Genomic DNA, 19,035 nt, shown 5'->3' with positions numbered 1-19,035 from the left:
GCAATGTCCAATACATATTTTACTATTTAAGATAAGTTTCATTTTTATAATATGTGATTTTTCTAATTTTTCTTCTTCTTTTCCCTCCTTTTAGTTTTAGTGGTGTGATTTTTCTAATTTCAAAAACAATTTGCTTAGTCGGTTGTTTACGACTCCGGTCGACGCCACTTTGACTTACTCTGGTTCCCATCAGTTTCGATATTGCACGGTTGAGGGGGGGGGGGGGATTCAGGGGTCTTCACCCTCCACCCCCCCCCCCCACCACCCGATGATTAAAAAAAAAATCCCCACTTTAGACATCCTGTGAATCTACGGAAGTCCTTCCCCTTCTCTGACTATGATCACGTAACCCTAGCATTGCAGGGTGTCCTGAGGAAGGCACTTTACATACATTATAGCACAGCACTCAACTCATGTGCAATTAAATATCTGGCAATAGGGAAGACCTTCCATATACAGGTGCCACTCAAGAGAAGACTCGTGCAATTGGCAGTGGTAGATAATGTAAAGGTTTGAGGACAAAAGTGTCTGAGAAATAGAAAATTTGATTCACCATATATATAGGCTTTTGGAAAAAAACAATAAGTATAGAAATTCTCGACTGTGGCGGCGAATTGACTTGCTGTGTTGTAGTGACTTTAATTGACAGCAGTGGCAGTCAAAAAAGAGCTCTTATGAATATTATTCGCCATGAATCTACATTAACACGTCATAGAAATACATTTAATTGGCCCTCTAAATTATAAACCGAATGTCTTCTCTGTCTCAGTAGTCCAATGGGCAAATCAGCTGCTCAAGGCAGACCTGATTGTTGCGAAATTACCCGATTCCACCCTATACTTTACTGTATCAAATAGATGAATCGCTGCCTCCTCCCCCCCCCCCCCCCACCTATTTTTTTCAGAATTTATGCACCCCAGCCCCCTCTTCTTCTATTAAATTTCAGCTCAAGTAATGTGCTGGTAATTATTCACCAAGCGGGGGAAACAATTTTTTTATAATGATTTTCAAAATTTATTATTGATGTTTTTGTTTTTTTGTTATAGATCTATACCATGAGGGCTCAGTGCTGTATTTGCGCTGATCTCTTTGAGAACAGTGGTAACTTGAACATTGCTGCGGTCCCTTGTGGCCACACATTCCATGAAGAATGCCTAATGAGATGGCTTGCGAACTCTTCCACATGTCCTAGTTGTCGAAAACAAGTGAAGAAAAACCAGGTTAGTTTCTGATGAATTTCCCAAGACAGAACTTGATCAGTTTTTTAAAACCAAAAATTCATATTTTTAACAAAATGAGAAATGTCATAAACTGCGTAATTAGAAGTATATTAGTGTTTGCTGTGGCTTTAAAATATGAAAGTGTAAATCAGGGAGCAGGCCTTGGTGCACGATTTGAAAAGGTGCATAGCACGATGCATTGGCAGACAAATATATTGAAAAATAAAAGAACAAGAAGAAGAAAAAATCAACATGGGATCAAAGCTCATGATTGTCAGCCCTGATTTTTTTTTTTCTATCAGTAGAGAGTGAGCTTGATCATTCATCTGCTGAATAAAAGATAAAAAACTTTAAAACTACACAGAAAAAGTAAACCAAACCAAAACAAAACAGATTCCTTGATTGTTTTGTCAAAGCATGCAGTTGACTTTGTATATATATATTTATATAAGAAGATTTTTTATGTATTTTTCAACATGTTCTAAAAGTGTAAAAATTGTTATAAAAGATGCACCCCGATTAAGATAAACTGTTAAGATAAACTCTCGCTTAAAGTAGACTCTGAGGCTGGTCCTGATTTTCTGCTCTAAATCATTAGTTATTTAAAATGTTTAAGAAACTCCATCGGTGAGCAAGTCTGGATAAGATGAACTCATCAATCTGGATCTGCATAACTGGGATAGACAGGGAGTCTCTCAATCATCCCGCTCCCCACCTCCATCTCCCATCTTATAGTCTCCTCATCGCACAATCAAGAAACGACACCTGCTATATTATTTGAGTGTATATTGTGTGCAAATATTCGCTTTACACACACTTGGCTAGTTGCAAGTAAAGGCTCGCAAATTGGTTATCTATTACTATTAGAACAAGACTGGCACTTATCGCGCAATTAGCTTAGACTAGAGGATGAGTGATGATAGCGTCTCAACTCTCCCAACTTTTTTTCTCCATTCTCACTCTGCCTTTTCAAGATTTTAGATCATCATATGCCTGTTGCATTGCGAAGGATGACTCTAACTCCAAATATTAGACGGAAAAAAGTCACTCTTAGTTTAGCCAAGCTTAAAAGGAAGCTGGGCTGTCTTTCTGGGGATATAGATTCCATAAAGGGGGATAACAAATAGATGAAACAAATTTTTGTGTTGCTGAAGAGTTGTTCCTGTCAAGTTTTGGATAAGATAAACTTTTTTTTGGTTCCTTGGAGTTTATCTTAAGCGGATTACAGTGTATCTGAATGCATTAGATACCTGCTGACATTTGTGTAATTTAGTACCTTATCAAAAATTTAATGTTGCTATGATTTGATTATAATTAGACTTTACCAGGTTACAAAGAATCACTGAACATTCATTGTTTGTGTGTCGCTGTGATGGAGTGGCACAACCTTGGACATGAATCTGTGATTAGGCATCTTGATGGTGTGCTAGAGGAAGGCATCCAAGTTCTTTTGTCCACTTAGCAGTGGATGGGTAGCTAGGTTTGTTTGGTCTACTGGAAAGTGCTTTGTTGTAGACTAGCATCGTATCAAAGGGGTAGTCACTACCCCTTTGATACAATGCTAGTCTACAACAAAGCACTACCGTAGTGGTAGCAAACAATTGTTACTGAATACATAAAACTACAGAATCTGGGATAAACACTGGATCCACGGGACTTATAGGTTTTAAGAAATTTTCTTCTGTTTCTGTTGTAATGAAATTGAAAGCAGAGAAGCTGTCAAATTTTATTTAATCAATATTATTGATTTTGGAAAGCTTTTAATTAACCAGCTCCGATGTTTATTGTATTTAAGACATTTTCCTTTAAAAATTTTTTTTGGTCATTTTCAGATAATAAAAAGACTGTTCTTCGACATCCCAGAGATCAACGAGGAAGAGAATGAAGACTCTGACACACTTCACAACCAGATTGCTGCTTTAAAGGTGATATATCATTAAGTATTGGATTACACTTAACTAACAGAGCCAAGGGAAGGGGGAATTATGTTAACACAAAGTTGTTGTTTTTTTTTTGGGGGGGGGGGGGGTTCTTTTTTGGTTTGTTATTTCTCCAGTTAGATAACTGATTGCAAATTCAATCTTTTATTAAAATTTTTCTCCTTTAAAAATATATTTCAAATGATTGAATGAAATCTTAAACATTCCCACCCCTCCTCCTGAAGATTCTGCATGTTTGTAGTACACTCACTCATTTTCTTTTTTATTTTAGAAAATCATTTGAAACTTGAGGAGGAACAAGATGTGAGATTATGAGATGAATATGTTTTAATTTTAACTATTTTATGATAATACAAGTTTATTTTATATGTAGAAAGAATCACAAAATCTGTTATATTGAGTTGAAACAAAGTTCCTGGGTGGGGTTCCCTACCTCCACAGTGGGCAAGGAGGTACTTACCGTGTCTTCTATCCCCTTATATCTGTTTTCCAACTTGCTTTCTGTCTTTGTCTTGGTGTGAGATTGCTCGGTTTTGTCCCGACCCTGGCAGGAGTCCTAGCTGGGAGGGAAACAGTCAAATGCATAGTTATTGTTTTGGGAGATGATATTTTTTTCGTTGTAAATCATCTCTCTGTTATGTGTTATTATATTTGTTATTTTTAATGTATAATGCAAGCATTTGAGTGTATTCCTCTTTGTTGGATTTTGTGCTTGTGTCTGGATGAGACTTATAGGTGATCTCAAACTAAGTGCATTGGTGGTATGCTCTTGGAATCTACATCTGATCCCTATTGTTCCCAGTTCCCCAATGTCTTACTTTTTCTTGGGTGCTTTAATTGTAATTCTAGAACTTTTTACTATCCCATTTTCTTCCTTTTTACTGGCGCTGATATGACCTAAATGTGTTGCAAGCGCCTTAAAACCCTTAAAAACAAAAACAAACGAAACAAAGTTCTGCAAATTTTTATGTTGCAAAATGGTCACAGCACACAATTCTGCATTGTTGATCAAAACTTAATTATTTTTATGTATCTCCAGTTTAGTTAGTGCAATCTGTAGTGACATTTTAATACACCCGGCTCAAACATTTCAGATGATTATCTGTGAGTGTTTCTTTTTTTTCTCTTTTACTCAATTTTTTTTTGTTTCAAATTTCTGGATTAAAATTTTATTTCATTTATTTATCTTTTTATAATAATAATAATAATAATAATAATAATAATAATAATAATAATATAATAATAATAATAATAATAATAATAATAATAATAATAATAATAATAATAATAATAATAATACAGTGTAATAATAATTATAAGCATATTTCTATAGCGCCTTTTGTCAAAACCTCAAATCATTAAAAAAAAACACACAAAAAAGAAACAAACAAAAAAGAAAAAAAACAGAACATTGTTTACCCAGGCATCCGTGTGATGCATTTGCATTTACGTCTTTTTTTCTTTTTTTTTCTTTTTTCAATTTTAGGCTCAAATATGTAGCCTTGGTGCTTTGAAGCAAGATTTGAAAGAAGTCCAAGACAAGCTAGCTGCATGTGCAGCCTCAAAAGAGGAAGTCCGGGAACAGCTTAAGAAGGCAGAGAGGGAGAAATCGATGTTTGAGAGACATCTAATACATGTTGGGAAGGAAAACGAATCAATGCAAAAGGACCTTGTTGACTACGATGCCACAAAGAAAAAGCTGAGGAAACTGGAGAATATCCAGCTAATGTTGGAAGGTCGGTGTAGTTGGTACAATAAATTTGACAGCGATGTTAATAGTAATGGATGTCAATTAGGATGTCTTCATAATGATAAGTATAACATAAAGAATCAGTAATTAACATGACCTATTTGATTTTCAAAGTAATAAATGGAAAATGAATATAACAGCTTCAATAATGAACAAAATACCAAACATGGAACCCTTCTTCAGCCAACAATAAAAACATTTTCATTACTGTGGAAAAACAGTTTGACTATCTGGTTTTTAAGTTACTAGTAAAAAGCCCGCAATTTCGCGGGGAAAGAACTATTTTCATTCGATATTCGATATATTCGATATATATAGTCAGTAGATATCAATATCAATAAGTCGCACGTCTTTACCACGCTTTACTTGGGAGTGCTTTGCACTACCTTCAATATTTCACAAATTAAAATGGCGGCCGAGAATCAAAACAATGGTTAAATTAGGAAATTTTAAACTTTCACAAATCTATCAAGGTTTGTTCTAGAGTTTTTAAAACGCTTTTATATGATGACAAGTTGAATAAATAAACGCCTGACAAAAGATCAACAGTGAAAATAGAAATTGAATGAATACTGGGGATGTAGGAGCTTTTGGAATGTCTCCCCTTTACTTATGTGAGGTCATATGAGAATCTGAAGCGGATGCGAAAAATATCAAGTGCCCGAATCTGTCTACTTTTGGTTTGTTCGGGCTAGAAGCTAGACAGAACCAATTGACAGTTTGCCGAAACGTTTAACTAAATATTTCCCAGGGCAATAATTATCATATCGATGGCCTAAAAACGACAGTAATATCAGCAGTAATATTAGTTGATGTTGTTAATCGGTGAAACTTGTTTAAAATTTCTGTAAATCCGAATACCGTCATGTGATCAAGTGAATTATATCACTATGAATGCCTAGATTTGCTGAAAAAATGCCAATCTGACAGTTCCTAGCAAACACACCCCCCTTGCTCAGGAATTTCTCTACTTGATGGTGTCCCCCCCCCCCCCCCCCTTTTTTTTTTTTTTCTTCCATGCAACCACATTCCAAAACACACACACACATGTATACACCACACACATACACACACACGCACACATATAAAACATACTCGCAATGAGAACACACTACTACATAACAACACTGATCACCGCTAAATCAACACAACGGAAGTAAGGACTCTACTGGACAGATAGAGTTGAGGGTGTGGCCATGAGATGTTAGTGTCTTCGGTAAATTTTTTATGATATCTGTTTGACTTAACGAACTTTCAAACTGACTTTAAATTATAAAAGGAAATCAAGTTATCTGTTTATCTATCTGTAAAAAATATATTTCTATTTTTCAAATCTTTCAGTAGAGTTGTGCGCCGTATCAATTTTTTTATTGACTCAAATAAGCACAATGTTCTCCATAAGGCTATATTTTTTTTAGAAAGGATGTATTTATATTATTTTTGTTGTTGGCCGAAGAAGGGTTTTGAGCTAGAAACATTCTGTGTTTGGTATTTTGTTCTTTTCTTAAGCTTTTATATTCATTTTTGTTTATTAATTTTTATAGTCCACAGCTTTGTATCACTTTTACTTGATTTATGGCATTTTGTTTCCTATCCATCCCATCAGGATAGTTCACAGTTTTTTTGTTGTAGTTGCTCGTGTCAGAAGATCCTACTTTGATTCTAGTTCTTGGTAATTTTGGAGGTGTCTAAGGTGTGTAATTAATTATAATGTGTTGACTACATGACAACAAATGCTTTTTTTATTTTTAAAGAGAGCCTGAAACAAAAGGACTCCGCCATTTTAAAAACTGGTTTCAGTTATTGCAGCAATATGTGATGCATACATGGATGCCAGTTTTCCGGTTCATGCCGAAATTCCGGTTTCGCAATATCTCGAAGTCAAATACCTCCGGTTTCAGTGTTTTGAGTAAAGTACCTCTGGTACTCTCTGTCTCTCTCTGTTCTTTGGCTCCCCTTGAGAGAGACAATTGCACTGTGAGTATTTCACTATGTGTGATAAGTTGGTTTTAAAATCAAATTAATTTCCTCATTTTTTCAATATGTTTGCCTTGTAATCATTTAATAATGGTATAAAAACAGCGATGAAATAAGAGTACAGTTTAGGCCGCATTTTCAGGAGGAACATTTTCAGGTTTGGCAAAGTGTTGAGATTTTAGTTTCAGGTTTCAGCACTTCTTCCTGCTGGCACCCATGGATGCATAGAACCCATTTTGTTTTCTTGTGAATTTTCATGGGTCTTGGATAACTTTCTAATCATTTCAAGATGGGCTGTGTTCATAGATATTGTTCACTTTTCCTTGATTTTTCAAAAATTTCCTCCTTTTTAAAACTTTTTGTCACTATTGTGAATGAAAGTTATTGTATTCAAGTATCATAACTTGTATCGTCTATCTAATGTAGTATCATTCACAACTAGCGTTTGTTCTACTGGCTACCTTGTTGGGAGTCATTCTGTATCCAACCGTCATCCTGTACACATGCATCTTATTTAATGTAGTTTAATAAATGTTCTCTCCTGTAACAATTTGGTTTGTTGATTCTTGGAAATATACATATTATTCATTAATGATCTAAGAACACGACAGTCACCATCAGAACTTTTATGTGATGTCAGATAGAATGGATAGTGTTCTTGTTGACCGCTGATTTGGGCACCCACAACATGGGTTGTCAAGCATTTGTTCTCTAATTGATTGAATTCTCACGCCCAATAATAAAAATAAAATATAATTCCCTTTATTCATCCCATAGGGGAAATTTGTCTTTAGGGTCTATTCCAAGGAAAGACTGTGGAATAACCCATGTGTCAGCCGCAGTGCAGCGCTGCAAATTGAGCTAGAGCGAGTTAACTTGCTCAAGGCCACAGAGCGCAGCAGCAGGTGATCGAACTCAGTACCTTTTGGGTACGAAGCAAAGGCTGTACCGCCGAGCTATGCTGCCTACTGTAATTTCAGGATTTTAAGAAAATAAGTTAACCTTTTGTTCATGAAAAATAATTGACCATTTTTTCACTTCATCTGGAATTAAAAGGTTTATGCAGTCGCGAATGGTTTGAACTATGACTGTATGATGGTAACAACATTACTGCCCTTGCCATTCCCATCTGTTTCATGGATGAAATCGCGAGATTATGATTGTGATATACTATGCATTGTCGATACTAAAATCTTTCATTTAACTAATTCAATATGTGGATAAAGGTAAGAATTCTTATAATTGAGTATATAATTATCGCCTGTTTGCTGCTCTTCTTCAACTTCCTCCACCCAGCTCATTGCTCAGTCCTAATTTTCTTTTCTTTATTTTCTTTTTTTCGTAAGGAACGGAAGAAGATCTGAATGAGATGGTAAAATGCCACGGGGAATCTGGAGAAAGTGCTATTCAACAGCTTTCAAGTATGCTGGTGGTTATGAAAAGGGAATATTCCAAGGCTCTTGATGACAAGAAATCCTTCCGAAATGAAAACAGGGAGCTTAACTTACAGGTCATCCTGGGCCGAACCAAAATGACAGACATGAAGAAGGAATTGAAGCAACTTAGTCTCCAGCTGAAAGAATCGATTAAGACGGTCTCTTGTTTGGAGAAAGAGAAAAATATTAATAGAAGGAAAATTGTTCATTTACGCAATGCCTTAAAGCGTAAAAAGACGGAAGGGAGTCATAGTTTTATAGCAGCTATAAATGAAGAGAGCCCAAATGTTGCTTACACACCTCCCCCACCCCCATCGACTTCTTCACTCACAAAACCAGATCATCCCACTGATTCCAATAATAGAGATATTGATAAGTGTGAAATTGACAACAACAATGTTGTCGAAAGTTCTAAATCTTCTTCAAAATGTGATAGGCAATGCTTTTCTCCGGACTTGTTTGATGACAGTATTGGTTGTGATAATGATGTAAAAGCTGAGAATATTATCTCCTCTAATTCGTCAAACAGAGACTCTGATAATGAAAGCCAGAAGCGTGAATTTTATGAATCGGCACCCTCCGTTCTGAAATTGCTTCGCATTACAACGGCAGCAGAGAAATTCCAGGCAGCAAAACAGAGGAAAATTGAATTGGAGAAAGATTCAGCTCCCAGCATACCTTATTCTAATTTTTCCATCATGCAGAAAAAGCTTACAGGAATATCTTCATCCCGCCCCCTTACCCTATTGAAATCAGGCGTTGGTTTACCTCCTTCTCGGACTTACAACGGTTTGGGAGGGTCGACGAAAATTGAAGAACCATTTGACACACCAATTCGTAGGGCTGCAAAGTGTTCCGAGTTGTTAAAGAAGAAGGTCACCAAAAAGCGATGCCCATTAGCGTCCAAACCGATTCCAAATCAACCCAAGCTGAAATCTTGCATGCCTGCAGCCTCTTCTACACCATCTTTGCCTTTCTCACGTAATAATCAAAGTAGCATTAGTAGTAAAAGTAGTAGTATAGATAGTACTGTTACTGAAGCTACGTGCACCGTTTCACCCATTAAAAATGTGTTTTCTTCGAAGTCGGACCACAGAAGTAACAATAAGTCAAAACAATCGTTAGTCAACAACATGTTTGCCAAATCAACACCTTCTGTTAAAAATGTAGGGAAGTCAAAAACATCTGTCGCAACTTCCTCCACAGCTGTCTCTAACTCTAATGGTTTCAGACTGGATCGTCTAGAAGTAGGTGATTTCATAGATTTGACATGAGGTTGCTGTTGTCAGTGATTCTTGGAAACATATTGGCTAATATAGATCTTATTTCCTCAAGATTATTCGTCCAGTATTTTCTGGTTTCTTTTGGGAGCATATATAATAGACGGACCATTGCTCAGTTTTCTAACAACTGTAAATGAACAATAAGAATAATTCATAACAAATGTTGGTCAATAATATGTCTGCCAAATGAACTAATGCCAATGCCATTAAAAAATGGGGAAATCTACAACAACTCTTGCAATTTCTTCAACAGTTATAAAGACATGGATCTTCCAAAATGTGATGTCATAGATTTGAGATGAGAAATTAATATACAAAAATGAAATCTCCTCAGCAGTTTAAATTGTAATACTTTGTGTTAAATTCATTAATATGGGAGAAATGTTGGCTTGTCCACTCGGGAAAAAACGAAGGTGAAAAGTTGAAATTTTCTTTCGTATATTATATCTGAGTTTAACACAAAGTATTACAATTTTTAACAGTTTTTGTTGTTGACAGAAAGCCATGTCATTCCTTTTTAAAAAAACAAAAATATACGTTTATATACTGTAAATATACTGTTATATACGTTTTTGTCCATAAACTTGCAAATGTGAGCTCAAAGTCAAAAGATATATCTACACCAAAGTGAGCAGACAATGACTACAAGATGAAAATTGAAGAGATATAATGTAAGACATATACCAGAAAAGAATCCATGTTAATAATAATAATAATGAAGCATTTATAAAGCGCACACTTCCACCCTAAAGTGCTCAGGGTGCTATGATAAAGGAATAGGATTTCAGTGACAATCAATAGTTGAACAATGCACAAATTAAGATATACAATGGACTAAAAGGCACAGGGAAAAGGTTCTGTTTTCAGATTCTTTCTAAAAGTTTCAAATGAAGGACTGGATCTAGTTTTAACCCCTTCCCCCTTCTGTTTTTTATTTTATTTATTTTTTAATTTTATTTTAAGGATGATTTAGATTTTTTAAACGATTTTTTTTGGAGTACTTTTATATTGTTTTCCTCTGGCATAATGTTATACAAACCTCCTCTGGTAGTTATTCTGGCATCTTATTGTGTGGTTTGGTTTTTATCATACACAATTTGCTCAAAGCGCTTTACAAGGGGTCCCTGGTCAACAGCAACATTTAACATGCAGGATGGGACACGACAGAATAGACATTTAAGTGATCTCAAACTAAGTACACTGATAGTGTGCTCTTGGAATCTACATCTGTTCCCTAGTTGACCCAATTCCCCTTTGTCTTCTATTTTCTTGGATGCTTTAATTGTAATTCTAGAACGTTTTACTATCCCATTTTCTTCCTTTTTACTGGCGCTGATATGACCTAAATGTGTTGCAAGCGCCGTAAAGCCCATAAAAACAAACTGTATTGTTATTGTTACTCAATTGTATTTACAATGTTCAATGTTTTGAAAAATAAAACATATAAAGATTAGGTAGTAAAATACCGAAAATATGCACACATTGAACCTCTTATTTTTATTTATTTCTTATTTTCTCTTTTGTTTGTATTCTTTATTTTTGTTTTTTGTTCCCATCTAATCATGTTGGATTTATCTTATGTTGGAAAAGCACTGAATTGTTATTCGTCAAGTAATATTCCTGGGTGGATTTTTTTTCCACATCCCATATCAGAAAGGAGGTTACTTGCTGTATCTTCTATCCCCTTTGTCTCACCCTTTTTTGTGTGCTTAAATTGTAATTCTAGAACTTTTTCCTATCCCATTTTCTTCCTTTTTACTGGCGCTGATATGACCTTAATGTGTTGCAAGCGCCGTAAAACCCTTAAAAACAAAAACAAAACGAACAACAACAAAAAAAACCCCAACAAAACAAAACATCAAACTAAGTACACTGATAGTGTGCTCTTGTATTCTACATCTATTCCCTATTTGAACCAATTCACCTTTGTCTTACTTTTTCTTGGGTGCTTTAATTGTAATTCTCTAACTTTTTGACTATCCCAATTTCTTCCTGTTTACTGGCGCTGAAATGACCTAAAAAATGTGTCGCAAGCGCCGTAAAACCCTTAAAAATAAGCATAGTTTTGTCCTAGCCCTGGGTGGAGACCTTGGCTAGGAGGGACACAGTCAAATGTGTAGTATTAGTTTTAGGAGAGCGTTGATTGCAGTAGTTGTGGTAGTGGTTATGATGATGTGGTGGTGGATGTTTGGTGATGATGACGATGGTGTGGTGGTGGTTGCAATCGTGTTGGTAGTGGTAGTGATGATGATGATGACAATATGATGGTTGCTGTAGTGGTGATAGTGGTGGAGAAGTAGTATTGGGGGTAGTGATGGTGATGATGATGTGGTGAAGTTGTTTTTGTGGTGTGGTGATTTCAGTAGTGGTGAGTGCGATAATGATGTGGTGGAGAAGTTACAATATTATTTGTGGTGACGATGGTGATAGTGATAGTGAAGGATGTAGCAGTGATGGAACTTATGATAATGATGTGTTAGTGGTGGTGGTGGCAATAGTGAGACGATGGTGATGATCTTTGCTGCGGTTGTGGTGGTAGTGATGATGAAGGTGACGATTGCAATTATGTACTCTCCCATCCGGACATGGCTTATGGAGCCAAGTTTTCAATTCAATCATGTGGGTGAGCTGTCCAATAACGATACTGTATATCACTGGCCTGATGCCTGTTCGGTGCACAGAATGGTCGGTGCCAAAAGTGAAGTAATATCGGAATTTCCCTATGTGATTAAGGTAGCTAAATTTAGTAACCAGGGTCTTCACAAAGTTAAAAATAGATTAGTGCCTACTCGATCCACAGCAGAGGCCTAACGGTGTTCTGTTTGTTTACTGTTTACTGCACTGTACTGCCAGTTCACAACACAATGAGTATTAATGTAGTGTGTACTGTGCAGCTGATAGATAGATAGCTAGATCGCTGTTGTTATTTATCAATATCATTTTTTTTTAAAATCACGGTTTTTTTTACGATTTATTTATGAGAGTAAGCCGTGGAAAGCCATGCCATCCCACTTTTGGAATAATAATAAAAAAGAAAAAAAGAAATGAACCTGGATAGAAAGGTAAGGCAAAGAAGTCATAAGTCTTAGTAAAGGTGCTCGGGTGTGTGTGTTTTTTTTTTTTCTTACTGTACTAGAGGTTTATTTTTCCTTTGGGTTAGTTGAGGGAATATTAGAGCTGTTTCCCTTAGTACGAAGAGCTTTCGGAAGGTCTCCCCTGTTTTCTGCTTCTAAATAATAATAATAATAATAATAGTAATAATAATAATACAAATAAATCATTTGTATTGCGCGCAAATTCCACGAATTCATGCTCTAAGGCGCTTTACAATAAAACACGAACTCACAAAGGGAAAATAAAATAAAGACTACCTGCACTTTGCACACAAGCAATAATTAAAACCATCAGGCCTTGAACAAAGTTGGAAACAGTTTACAGAATTTGAGGCTGACACAAACAGGTTCATCCAATCAAAAGTCAAAACAAGCAACAAACACAAGCTTCTCTATCTGTGGCTCCATATATATGGCGTATTATTGATAACAACAACAACAATCATTAATATTATTATTATTATTATCATCATCATCATCATCATCATCATCATCATCATCATCATCATTATTATCATCATCATCATCATCATCATCATCATCATCATCATCATCATCATCATCATCATCATCATCATCATCATCATCATCATCATATTAATTATTATTTTTAGTATTATTATTATTATTATTATTATTATTATTATTATTATTATTATTATTATTATTATTATTATCATCATCATCATCATTATTATTCACCGACAGAAGCTAAAGACAGAGCATCTGGACTAAAAAGTAATCTTGCCAAGGATGGATGACCAAGTCATGGAACCACTTACTCCTCACTCCCACTTCCAAGATGGGCCAGAGGATAAAGACGAAAGACCTTGTATGTTTAAGTTCACTTTAAAATATGTTTGTTTATTGATTAAAAAAAAACAAAAAACAACAACTATTTATTCATTTATTTTTAAAATTTTGTAGATATGAAATGTCTGTAAAATTTGAGTGGAAGTGGCTAAGGGGTTGTATATATACGTCAACTTTCTATTATAGTGATAGGGACTTAGTTTGATCTTTAACTCACTCAACCCTAACACCGACTATATCCGTAGTTTACTCGGGGTTACTTTTACCCCATGCCCATTAATTACATTTTTCTGAGACAAATTATAGGCGTAGTATAAAAGCTAATGTTTTTAGTGTTTATATGTTAATGATAGTTGAATAACAATATCTATGCACATGCTCATTTTAAATACATTTTTTCCGATTTTGAAAAGCAACACTTAACATGTAGGACGTGGCATGACACCTGTTAGGCGATATTTCCATTTTTTTCGGACAGAGACAACGCTATTAACGGCCAGGTACTCATTTCACACCTGAGTACGGTGAGAGAATGTGAGTAAAGAGCCTTTTCCAAGGACTCAACTACGCGCTGCTCAGAGTGGGACTCAAACGCAAGACCTTCCGATCCGAAGATGAGTCAAAATTCATCTCTAACTGGCTTATCCATTTGCTGAGAATAAAGTTTGTATATTCTCACAACTTATACTTAGAATCTAAAGCGATTGATTTGGAAAATCCAGTCTTAACTCACTCAACCCTAACACCGAAGTATACCCGGGGTTACTTTTACCCCATGCCTATTTATAACATTTTTCTGAGACAAATTATAGGCGTAGTATCAAAGCTAATGTTTTTAGTTATTGCATGTTAATGATATTTTAATAAAACTATTTATGTACATGCTCATTTTTAATACTTTTTTTTTCCAATTTTGAAAGAAGCAAAAATCTCTAGGATTGAGTGAGTTAAAACCGTTTGCGAAATGCTGATTAAAATAAGACCGGTTTTACTCCGAGAGCTGGTTATGATTATTATCAGGGTCTTTTTCATTATCTAGAGATGATCATATTGAAGCCAAAACTGGCCTTGTGATTTCCATCTCAAAATTCAGCATAATAATATGGTTACCCTGACATAATACCTGATGGGCTTTTAACTGGTACTTGACTATATTATGTCTGATTTGCAAAAAGCAGATTTTGTGTGTGTGTGTGTGTGTGTGTGTGTGTGTGTGTGTGTGTGTGTGTGTGTTGTGGTCGATACCTTTCAATTGTGTGTATCTCAGTGTCTCTAGACCCAAACAATAACACATAATATTTATCATTTTATTCTCAACAGTCATCCCTGAGTGTGAATTACTTTACGAGGGCGGACCCAATGCCCTGCAACTTTTTCAATCATGCCAGAAAAATCGTGGTCATAAAAATTTTATTCCCGTGAATGAATTCAGCCTTGAGCACCTCCCCCCAGACTATAGGACGGAAAGTATGGGGAAAACAATCAGAATGATATGTGACAGAACAGTGAAAATCACTGTGCGTTGTACAAGTCCTAAACGACCGGATACCTACCCAAACAGCAATGCGCCTTATCCCTACAAACAGTTCAAAGGTAGTAAGAGATTGGTGAGAGTTGGCACAGGTTACATTTTAGACGAGGCCAGTCAGTTTAAAGGTAAATTCAGTGGCTTTATCCCTTGTTCTTATTGTAAAAAATATCACAAGTATAGGCCTAGTAACAATCTTAAGACCACGGATCGGTTGGTAATAGTTAGTACTGCTGCTCATGTCGTGTTTGATGACTCAGAAGCTGAGAACGTGGAATGTGAGATGTTCTACGATACAGAAGAGAGACAAGGGATCATCTATCTGCATGGTGAAAGGATACTCAAAGGACGTTCATGCCTCTTGGATGTTGATTCTTTGTGTCGTGATGACTATGTTGAGATTCTGTGTATCTGCCATGATTCTGGTTTGGATAAAATTATTGATCGATTTTCACCTGTCCGTTTTATTGATATACCATTTCCCGTTATCGTATCTCATCCCCATGGACGAAGCAAACACGTGACTATTGGAAAGGTTTGTCGGGTGTTTACAGCTCTACCGTCAAAGCATTCGATACGCAATGTTCTAAAATTTGAACCTCATGAGATAAAATGTCGCTTGAGTGAAAATTCACAATCTTCATCAGAGGAATTGCTGCAAGAGCTCTTAGGTGAATCAGCCCCGTGTGACCAGGACACGGTTTACACATTTCAGAGTTCATTGTTCGTGAAGCTTCCAATAAATGCACAGTACTTGTTCCAGGGCTTGATTTCAAAGGAGCAGTGGATAACTTTTCCTCCAGAAACAAAGTTCTCTCTCCATAACGAAAGCAATTTCATTAGTCTACCAGAAGTGGAGTTTGATGTATCAAGTGCTTTTAAAAATGTCTATGATAATCAGAGCTTTTCTTTTTATGTTGAATATGACGCAGATACATGCCAAGGTTCTAGCGGTGCCACGGTTGTCATAGCAGGAGAAGTTTTACATCACTGTCGTTTTGATTTATCTTCAACACATTCTGGAGCTATTCAAAGAATTATTCAAATAAATAAGAGTGGTCAAAATCAAATTGAGCCGAATTACGTTCTCACAAACTGGAGAGATGCATTAAAAAGTCATCACCTTGATATAGTCAAAAAGGGTCCGTATTCTTCGACTGATAATAAATGGGAAACGTTTTTTCAAAATATATCAGATGGATCTCATTCGGAATTGAAAAGCAACACGCAGTACTTAAAATCAATCGAAGAATGGCGCTTAAGACCCCCTCTTTTTTCTTAAACTTGTGCTTTTATATAGCGCAATATCCACTAAACGTGCTCAAAGCGCTTTACAAGGGGTCTCTGGCCAACAGCAACAGATAACGTGTAGGACGAGACATGACGCCTGTCAGGCGATATTACAAATTTTTGGGACATAGACAACGCTGTTAACGGCCAGGTACTCATTTTACACCTGAGTACGGTGAGAGAATGTGAGTAAAGAGCCTTCTCCAAGGACTCAACTATGCGCTGAGCGAGGCTCGAACCCAGGACCTTCCGATCCGAAAGCGAGTGTCATACCACTAGACCACATAGCCACACTAATTTTTCTTTTTCAGAATATCTCTCATGAAACATATATTTTTTTCTATCAAATTTTCCACTCTAAACGATCAGTCATTTGATGTTATTTCGTCTGTATACCTGTTTTGTCCCCATTGACAGGCATGTTCGCAAAGCTTTTTAAAAAAATCAATTCTATAAGTCTCATCCTACCAAATCACACACCTAAAATATGTGAAGATGTAGAGAGGGTAAAACGAGGTATAGATAGAATGCGCTTGGCCAAGAAGCTCATAACATTGCCATCCGGAAGTATAACGGACCAACACACAAAACTGTGTGTATCCATGAATGTTTATAGTCAGGTTAATACAGTTCAGTGAGCATTACTCATAAACGCGGATGGCAAAAGACAAAAACAAAGACCTGAGTGACGTCATCTTCGAACTATCTATTGATTGCATACTAAAATATTTTATCCTGATCAGGCATACAGGTTAATAAATTTTGAAATCTTCAATAAATTACAAGGCAATAATAACTCGAATATTGTAGAGGGTGTGTACTACTCTCCTATATAACATGACATGTGTTGTTTTTTGTTTTTTTTTTCTTATTGGCTATGGTTTTTGTTGGCACCTTGGAAATAACCGACCAAGGGACACTGAGGTGGAAACCATCGTTATACTTCTAAGGAGATGTTTCACTGAAACTCAGATCCCCGTCTAAAAGACAGATATTTGTGATTGAAAAGTAAAAGACAGATAATTTGTGATTGAAAAGTTGTGACATTGCAATCAGTTGCTTTACCCCCACCCTCTTTCCTTTGATGGCCATGCTATGTGCATCATAATATTGTTTATTATTGCACACACAATAAAAGGTACAATCAATTATGATTAAAAGCAACGTTCTTATAAAAACAATTAATTGTTCATGTTGTCTAAACCTATAATTTTCATACATAAAAGTTTCTTATTTTTTAAATTCTAAATTCGAATTTGAGTAGCTAAGTCAGTCTGACATAATGTTTTGAGGCCGTTTGCCACATATACGTGCACATTGTTGCCATTATAAAATATTATTTGTTTGTGTGATGCGAGCAGCTTAATTAATTAATTATTGTTGTTGAGTCTATACCATACTGTTGCGTCCACCTGAAGTTATACAGGGAGTGACGGATAACACGATGTCGACAAAACCTGACGAATTATCCGTCACATCGAGTTAAATGTAGTGCTTGTTTTTGTTTTATACGTGTGTGTGTGTGTATATATTATATATAATATATATATATATATATATATATATATATATATATATTATATATATATATATATATATATATATATATATATATATATTAATATAATAATAATAATAATAATAATAATAATAATAATAATAATAATAATAATAATAAATATTTGAGGCCGGGAACAGGGAATAAACATCAAGTTACAAGGACACCAACATATGCGGCCTCGAGTTATCCGTCCCTCACTGTAGCTCATGCTAGATGGGGTTCCTGACCTCCCATAGTGGGCAGGGAGATACATACTGTGTCTTCTATCCCCCTATATCTGTTTATCTGTTTTCCAACATGCTTTCTGTCTTTGTCTTGGAATGAGATTACTTGGTTTTGTCCTGGCGTGGCCGATACCCTGGCTGGGAGGGAAACAGTCAAATGAATACAATTAGAGTTTTGGGAGATGATCTTTTTTTTTTTTTTGGTCTTGTTATGCCCTGTAATTTTTTGTTTTTGTTTTACATATTATGTTTTGTAAACATTTGAATATGTTCCTCTTAGTGGGGACCTGTGCTTGTGTCGAGATGAGACATTTAGGTGATAGTGTGCTCTTGGAATCTACACCTGTTCCCTATTTGAACCAATTCCCCTTTATCTTGAGTCTTACTTTTTCTAATTTTGTGACTATCCCAATTTCTTCCTTTTTACTGGCGCTGATATGACCTAAATGTGTTGCAAGCGCCGTAAAAAAAATTTTAAACAAACAAAACAAAAACTATAGCTTATGGATTTGTATAATAATTAAAACGCGCTTGTTCCAGTATTATCAAATTAATCTCCGGCCATCATTCGAGTGACATTAGCATAGCCGACTAATATTCAAAGTAGTAAAATGACAATAAAGGTATAAACAAAGTCAAAGTTCCACACTGAATCTGATATTTAATGTGCCCCATCGGCTCTAAATGGTATGTTGGCATGATTTCGATGGTAAAAACTCATTTTATTGTCCTCCCATAGTGTGGTTAGGGAGGCACCTACTGTATCTTCTTTTCCAACTTCTTCTTCTTATCCTCTTTGTTTCTTGTGGAACATAAGGCGCCAACAAAGTTCCTCCAGACATCTCTGTCCTGTGCCAGCCCGTTCAGCTCATTCCATGTCTTTCCAACTTGCTTTCTGGC

The 19,035-nt window shown here is 35.8% G+C and overlaps 2 protein-coding genes across 2 annotated transcripts in view; both read left to right on the top strand.

The window, feature by feature from the left end:
- LOC144956639 (uncharacterized) overlaps positions 1-11,078 on the top strand; it is an 11,888-nt gene extending 810 nt beyond the window's left edge. Inside the window, exons 2-5 of the mRNA XM_078887279.1 lie at positions 1,047-1,220; positions 3,053-3,145; positions 4,647-4,896; positions 8,234-11,078. Of these exons, the coding sequence (XP_078743405.1) occupies positions 1,056-1,220; positions 3,053-3,145; positions 4,647-4,896; positions 8,234-9,597 (1,872 nt within the window). The 5' untranslated portion in view covers positions 1,047-1,055 and the 3' untranslated portion in view covers positions 9,598-11,078. The remainder of the gene's footprint in view (positions 1-1,046; positions 1,221-3,052; positions 3,146-4,646; positions 4,897-8,233) is intronic.
- A 1,368-nt stretch (positions 11,079-12,446) lies between these two features.
- On the top strand, positions 12,447-17,528 carry LOC144956813 (uncharacterized). Its single transcript, XM_078887549.1, has 3 exons — positions 12,447-12,668; positions 13,428-13,551; positions 14,853-17,528. The coding sequence occupies exons 2-3, from the start codon at positions 13,473-13,475 to the stop codon at positions 16,340-16,342; spliced, it is 1,569 nt and encodes a 522-aa protein (XP_078743675.1). The 5' UTR covers positions 12,447-12,668; positions 13,428-13,472; the 3' UTR covers positions 16,343-17,528.
- The last annotated feature ends 1,507 nt before the right edge of the window (positions 17,529-19,035 follow it).

This window comes from Berghia stephanieae, chromosome 11 (genome assembly GCF_034508935.2).
Source record: "Berghia stephanieae isolate SIO BIC M18660-M18661 chromosome 11, UCSD_Bste_1.3, whole genome shotgun sequence".
Lineage (NCBI taxonomy): Eukaryota > Metazoa > Mollusca > Gastropoda > Nudibranchia > Aeolidiidae > Berghia > Berghia stephanieae.
Note: the sequence above shows the minus strand (reverse complement) of the source record. Positions and strands in the feature narration are given on the sequence as shown.